The sequence below is a fragment of the Brachyistius frenatus genome, unplaced genomic scaffold (assembly GCF_029030835.1).
Source record: "Brachyistius frenatus isolate BFR_SWC_R1_liver_20210118 unplaced genomic scaffold, ASM2903083v1 Contig_51, whole genome shotgun sequence".
NCBI lineage: Eukaryota > Metazoa > Chordata > Actinopteri > Embiotocidae > Brachyistius > Brachyistius frenatus.
In genome coordinates, this window is record NW_027210650.1 from 1 (window position 1) to 7,761 (window position 7,761).

Here is a 7,761-nt window from a genome sequence, read left to right on the forward strand (position 1 = left end):
TGATGTTGGAGATGTTCTACCAGTCTGTTGTGGCCAGTGCTTTGTACTTCGCTGGGGTCTGCTGGGGGAGCAGCATTGGAGCCGGTGACACCAACAAACTCAACAAGCTGGTTAAGAAGGCCGGCTCCATCATCGGCTACAAACTAGATAGTCTGGAAAAGGTGGTGGAGAGGAGGACGCTGATCAAACTATTGTCCATCTTGGATAATCCTGTCCACCCTCTCAACCACCTGCTGCAGGGACAGCGGAGCACTTTCTCTAACAGATTCCTCCAGCTCCGCTGTCACAAGGACAGATACAGGAGATCATTCCTGCCCACTGCCATAAGACTTTACAATAACTCACCTCTGGCAAAATCCATCACAGTACAATAACACTGTTGACTGTGATTCTTGGTTTCTTGCTTGTATATTATATGTATATTATATGTATATTATATATATAGATATATACTGTACCGTATGTATATATATATATATATATGTTGACTGTGTTTATTGGTTTGTTGTATATAATATATATAGATATTTAATGTACTGTATATATACTGTATGTACTGTGCATTTTATATTTTATATTTATATTTTTTATTTTATTGCTTTTCTATTATATTATTCTATTATATTATTATTTTATTCTATTGTTTCTATTATTGCTCCTATATGTATGCTGTTGTGGCGAAAAAATTTCCCCTCGGGGATTAATAAAGTATATACCTACCTACCTACCTACCTTTCCGCCTTCAGCTTAGCTCCGGCTCTGCAACCCCGCCGTCTTCTCCGAAGTTCAACGGGGATCTCAGGCCTCGCTCCGGGCAGCAGCAGTCGAGGGCTACTTAGCACGATCAGCTCATCACGCGAGTAAACAATAACAGAGCCCCCAGCCAGAAACGTGGAAAAATTACGGTCCATTACGGTCCGTTAACTGAACACGAGAGAAAGAAAAAAACAAAAACAACTCCGAAGAGAGAAGAAAGGTTTAAAATACTAATAACAAGGGGAGGGGAGCTGCTGCGACAGGCTGCCGCTAGCGCGGCGCCATCTAAAGAACAAAAACCCATCATCAAACATACAAATTCAGATGAGGAAAAAGCCGTTTCGCTGCTCGGAGGTTAAAGTCGTCAAAAACGTCGCTCTTCCCACTTTAAAAAAAAAAAAAGCGTAACTTATTATCGTGACTTTTTTCTTTTACTGGAGTAGAAACCTGGAGGCCCATATGTACAGCAAAATATGTAAATTATTTTTTTTATAAAATACACAAAACCCTTATTTAATATTTTAATTTTAGGTGCTTAAAAAGCTGCCAGATTCTTCTGTCTTTGTTTTGTAGATTCAATCAAAGTGTGAAATTTACATCAACCAGATAAAGTAGTTGTGGAGACGATGATATAATATTCTCTTGTGTGCATTTACATTATAATGAGACAAAGACAGATATCAGGAAATCATCAAAGGCAGCGTGAAGAGACGGATGAGTCAAAGCCAGAGAAGAAGAAGAATTGGTGACACGCAAAGTATTGTTATTAGCATGATCAAAATTTTCATTTAAAACTTAAAATTGCACACGAAGAAGTATTTATAGAGATATTTCCTTTTTCTATCGGCTACCTGAGCCGTAAATACCAACAAATATTTCACCTATTGTTTTGTTATATTTATACACGTTTTTTTTTTTTTACTTAAAGTAGTAGATTTTATGTGTAAATAAATAACCTCGTATTTAACGCAACTCAAAAAACGCGACTTCCCGCGTTAGCCGAGTCTGTATTAAAACAATAAGATACGGTCAATTATTTCTCCATTCAATACGAGTCATTGCCATCTTTTCAAAAGTAGGAAAACTACAAACGCAATAAATCGCTTTTCGTCTCACCGTCAAGAATAATTACTTCTAACAAATAAACGAATATTCGATAAACACTCAAACTGCTCTTCCGCTTACCTTTTACAGGATCTCCTTCACGTACGTCCCGACCATCAAATACACGAGTTAATACAGAAAGAAAAGAGCCGACTTTAATATTGTGCTGCGCCTCAGTATTGTGACAGTGACACAGTGAGAAGATGAAATGATAATAGGTGAATGTGGAAACTGCCTTTCAAGGGTTGTTCGCACGCGACACTGACTGATCTGTCGACCTTCAAGCTGCCCACGGTTTCCCCTTTGCCAACGACCCGCTGCCAGTTGCACGCAACCCGCCGCCTCGTGACTAAAATATCATAAATGCTCAGTCAAACCGAGGCGAGATACCTGGTTGTGAGAGATCTGGTGTTTCCTGATATCATAAAGGGCAGAAATTCCCCTAAAAAAAAAAAAATCAACCCAACTCTTTATGTGAACAGAACATGTTTTGGAACAAATAATTAAAGCCCTCGCCGCCGGTCTCACTGCAGCGCTTGTTGCAGAAGCCCAGAATGACTTATGATATTCATTACAGGCACGTCAACTCCACTTACAGGAAGTTTGAAATGTGCCCAAACTGACTGCTTTCAGTAACTCGAGATTTTAAATTAAATGAATTTTTTTTTTAAATCAAGTCAAAACGTGGGGAAAGTTCAAATACAGTTACTGCTCTCAAGATATAACCAGAGAATAATTGGAAGATATTCTCAACAATTCATTAGCTGTAAAAAAGAAAAGAAAAGCAGAAGTAGTTATAAAGTAAAAGTACATCTTGTTAGCTTTTGGACTTCCTGATAAAATGTTAAAACTCAAAACTTCTACCAAAGAGAGAAAGAGGGGAAGTCTGCGATCCACAAAGGTCCGTGGAGTCGAATTAAAATGTTTAGATTTTAAAGTGAGTCACGCTGCTCTCCTTTAAAACAATAACCAATACTCAACCACAGTTTCATTTCATTTATTGTAATAATACACTGACATTTGCTAATTAGCAGTACAGATATCATTTATGTCACAGGTAAATAAACAAACTAAAGTATAGAAACAAAATTAAATTCTGACCTGATGGTGGCGCTAGACGAAGAGGTGACATGTCTTTACCCAATTTAATCCGACCTATCCAGTAGTTAGTTTTACTAAAAGACAGACGGACGTGTTTCAGATCTCCAAAGTTGAATTCATTGTTTTCTTACGAGTTTAAAATAACAACGAGCTCAATTGTTGACGCAAAAATGTAAAATTACAGAGACGGTTGCGTTTCTGTATTTCAGTGATTCTTCGTTCTCACTGTGTTCCCTTCATTCCCCGCCAGCGATGGATGACGGTATCCATGACAACCACACCTACGACTACGGCGACTACTTGACGTGGAACGCGAGCAAAGCCACGGAGTCCGTCGACTACGACTCGTTGTCGGACTGGTGCGAGCCCGACGAGCAGCAGGACCGCACCATCAAGACCTTCCAGACGTGCGTCTTCTGCATCGTCTTCCTGCTCGGCGTGACGGGGAACTGCCTGGTGATCGCCACCTTCGCCCTCTACCGCCGCCTGCGGCTGCGCTCCGTGACCGACGTCTTCCTGTTCCACCTGGCGCTGGCCGACCTCCTCCTCCTCCTCACGCTGCCGCTCCAGGCCGCCGAAACCCACCGGGGCTGGATGTTCCCCGTGTGGCTGTGCAAGGCCACGCGGGCGTGCTACGCCGTCAACACGTACAGCGGGCTGCTGCTGCTCGCCTGCATCAGCGTCGACCGCTACATGGTGGTGGCGCGAGCGCAGGAGATGCTGCGGCTGCGCAGTCAGATACTGGCGGGCGGGAAGGTGGCGGCCGTCGCGGTGTGGCTCGTCGCGGTGCTCCTCAGCCTGCCGGAAATCCTCTTCTCCGGGGTGTCGGGGTCCGGCGAGGACGCCTACTGCGGCATGCAGAAGAGCGGTCGGGTCAGGATGGCCACCAACGGCGCCATCATCGGCGTCTTCTGCCTGTCCCTCTTCGTCATGGTGACGTGCTACGCTTCCATCGCCCGGGTGCTCTGGGAAGGCCACGCCCACCGGCGGGGGAAGCAGTGGCACCGGCAGCGCACCCTGAAGCTGATGGTGGCGCTGGTGCTGGTCTTCCTGCTGTTCCAGCTGCCGTACACGGTGGTGCTGTCTCGCAAGATGGCGGTTCAGCGCTGCGACCTCCTGCTGGAGTACACCACCTGCACGCTGGCGTACGCCCGCTGCTGCCTCAACCCCGTCCTGTACGCGCTGGTCGGCGTGCGTTTCCGTAGCGACGTGCTGAGGCTCGTGCGCGATTCGGGCTGCCTGTGCGGCGCCCTGCTGGGGGCGCAGGCGGTGAGCTCCACCTCCCCTCCGGGCTTCTCCGTGGCCTCGGCCTGCTCCCCGACATCTCCCGAACGCGGCGGCGACGACGCGGCGCCGTTCGTCAAGTTTCGGTTTCTGGGAAGCAAATAGACGATTCGGCGCTTTCTTTTATTTAACGGGAAGAAGAAGCCAAACAACTCGGAAGCTTCTTCCAGTACCGACTGTCAGGAACCTCGACCGGGATTTAACCTTCCGCACCCACATCAAGCAAATCTCTCTTGACTGCTTCTTTTCGATCTCCGCCATGTCGCCAAATTCAGGAACGTCCTGTGACGCTGAGAAATTCATCCGAGCGTACGAACCTCTTCACGACCGAGGCGCCGCTCCAAATCCAAAAAGCAGAAATCTCCAGCTCGGTTCGGGAGGCCGACTCGTTCTCTACCTTCTCTTGTAAAAGACTACAGAGATGGCGGACTGAACGGACCGCCCCGTCGATGCGCTCTCTCTCCTGCCGTGCAGCCGTTCCTCGCTTCTACATGTTTGAAAGATTTGCTGTTAATATTTTAATGAGATTTGTTGGTTTTTTTATTGTTGTAATATTTCCTGTATTTTATTGCATTTTTTTGTGTTTGTAAAGTGTATCAGAACCATTGTACAAATAAAATTGCATTGAATTAAATGAAAAATGTCCGGGCCAAAATATTTTACATAAAAAAAGTGAGTCGGATTAGTTATGGTCAAAATATTTTGTCTAAAAGTTTCAGAAAGAGAAACTTAGGTTTAAACTTATATTTGATCCCTTTTTCTTATTTATTTTTTACTTTGACGGGACGTGTCATCGACGACTCAGTACGATCGTCATCGTGTCTTAAAATGAGCAAATATCTAAATCAAACGGAAGTCGTTGCTGCAGAAACGTTTCCGACGGCTCTCTGAAAGTCTTGTGGTTTGACGACAAGTCCGAGTCATCGTTGGTCACGGTGGCCGAAAAAAACCGGAAACAAACGTTTTGGTCACTTTGTTTGGTCCGGAGTTGTTTATCAGGAAGCAGATGACAGAAAAACAGACGCTCAGACTCGTGTTGGGATTTCCCAACTCGGACCACAATATCTCTGAAAGGAAGCACGAGCAAGCAACTCAAATTCTGCTGAAGGTTCTCATCCAGTGGCTCATCATGAAGCTTCGTGTCAGGAGTTGTTGTCAAGTGAACACATTTTGAGTTTTTACACTTGGTTCTTCATATTTATTGGTTTCCAGGCAGTCGCCTTGACGCTGCTTTTATTTTTTTTAATCTGCAGCAGTCTGTAACATTAAACTCCAATCAGATGATAGATTATTTTTCTTGGCTGCAAATTATAGTTTGACTAAAACATGACGTGTTGCATTGGAGTTTATTATTTGTTGTTAATGTTGGTACAGTCTCTGAAGATTTGATCCTTAAAATAGGAAGTATATATGCTGTACATGTTAAAATCTTTATGTTATACACCCTCTGCAATCACACGGCCGTTTTGTTTCCATCACTTCAGAGAACTTTACATTGACTTGCATTCATTTCCTGCAGACTGGTCTTCACTCTAACCACAACCTGCCGCTCTACTCTCACCTCAAACCAAACTTCATAGTAAAATGTCAAAAAAATTTTGTAATGGGAACGTGACCTGAATAAATGGGTTTATGTCCCCACAAGGTCAGTAATACAAACACACACACACTACATGTTACACTCATTTACGTTTGTGTTAACCATCATGCTGCAGTATTTTAATGCATCCATGTACATTAAAACCATCTCAGTCTCTCGATGCGTCAACGTTTAAAAAAATTTACCCAACATGCACTTGTTCTGCAGAGAGGCTGGTTGGTGGTTTTAGTGCCCATCTCTCTGCAGACGTGTGAGCTGCAGCTCTATATCACAAACACTATACTATAAGAGTTGAGGAACAGTGGAACCTTGCAAATGTTTTTTTTTCTATTTAGTGAACTTTAATATATAAAGAAAACTTAATAAATGAATGTAAATGTTATGTGGAGATACAATGGATGCGTGTTTGCTTGCATGCAGCCTCATAAAGCTGCAATCTAGTTGATGATTTGATTAATTATTCAGTAAGAAACACTCATTAAAAGTCATTTTTAAACAAAATAATCCAAATATATCGAAATTTGCAGCGTTTCCTTATGTTAACTTCAATGTAATTTTGTTGAGAAAAAAAAAGAAAAAAAAAGCTGCTGTAACGCCACCTTTTCACCACTAGATGTCAGTCTACTGCAGAGGCCCTGTTCACCGGTCTGACTTTAAAACAGTCGCAGCTGATGCAGTACGGCTTCACAGGAATGGGAATCTCCCTTTTTTTTTTAAATTTTTTTTTATTTTCCATCCATAAAATCAAATAAGATATGACATGAGACAAAAAAACTTCAATGAATATTCAGATTTTTTCTTCGAAAAAGCTGCTGATTAATTTCTTCAGCTTCTAGTCTTTTAAATTTTGCAGTTCGTTGCATAAATACGTGAGAAAATACAAAAGATCTTTGCAGCTGACAGTTTGGATAATTAATGTGCACATTTTTCTCGCTTGTTTGTTTGTTTGTTCCCTGAATTCTCTGCTTTGAATGTGAACGTATTATAATGGCAAGAAACCAAAAAGGGAAGCAGGAAGAGGTGACTCGACTTGAGATACAAAATCCTGCTTTGTTATTATAACATTCAGTTTGCCAGAAAAAGATTTACTATATGAAATACAGTATGCTGAAAGTACCAGGATGTTCTACTACAGCCGGTTGTATTTGGCATATATTTGAACTCTATTTATGTTTAATTTTATGCATTTTATCTGTTTATTATGCATCTCATTTCTATATTCTTAAATGTTCCTTTATATCAGTTTTTATGTGAAAACACTGCATGTAATTCTCTCACTGTGAATCACTTTGAGCTGTATTTCTTGTATGAAAGGTGCTATACAAATTAAAGATTATTATTATTATAAAAATTGTTATCAAATTAACTGGTAAGCATTTTAGTTACAAATAAAAGTAATTTCCTGGGGCTTCCAACTGACCGTGTCACACTTCATTACCCAGCATGCAGTGCTGGCCTGAACAGGTGTGGTCAGACACGCGGGTGTCGGTGTTGAAGCTCATCACTTATTAAAAACGGCCGCCTCCACCTTTCAGTAACGCGCTTCGTTACCGGAAGTTCGCCTCAAACGTTACGTCATCGCTGCTGCACAACGTATGACTGCTTAAAAGTGCGTGATCCTGTTTAGCAGCCGCGGTGCGTGACGGACACGGGGTTGTTTGTGAGACTTTGCGGTGATGCAACGGTGTGAGTATGAATGAGGCTTTGAGGGGGGGGGGGGGCTGCACTCATCAACACCTCTCTGTGTGTGAAGCTTAAAGTCCTGCGTTGATTACAATGAGGATGAATTCATTGTAAAAACAAGCACAAATATAAAACACATGTTCACGTGATCAAATAAAAAAAAACATTAACTTTAGAATATATTTCATAAATACTTTACTGGACTTTCTAGTAACATTAATGATATTTTCTTT

At 42.3% G+C, this 7,761-nt stretch overlaps 1 protein-coding gene across 1 annotated transcript; it reads left to right on the forward strand.

Moving 5' to 3' along the window:
- Positions 1 to 3,192: 3,192 nt before the first annotated feature.
- Positions 3,193 to 4,886, forward strand: ccr10 (chemokine (C-C motif) receptor 10). Its single transcript, XM_069704686.1, has one exon. The coding sequence runs from the start codon at positions 3,214 to 3,216 to the stop codon at positions 4,348 to 4,350; it is 1,137 nt and encodes a 378-aa protein (XP_069560787.1). The 5' UTR covers positions 3,193 to 3,213; the 3' UTR covers positions 4,351 to 4,886.
- The last annotated feature ends 2,875 nt before the right edge of the window (positions 4,887 to 7,761 follow it).

Coding starts and splice junctions, on each gene's coding strand:
- ccr10 (XM_069704686.1), top strand. CDS start 3,214: ATGGATGACGGTATCCATGACAACCACACCTACGACTACGGCGACTAC.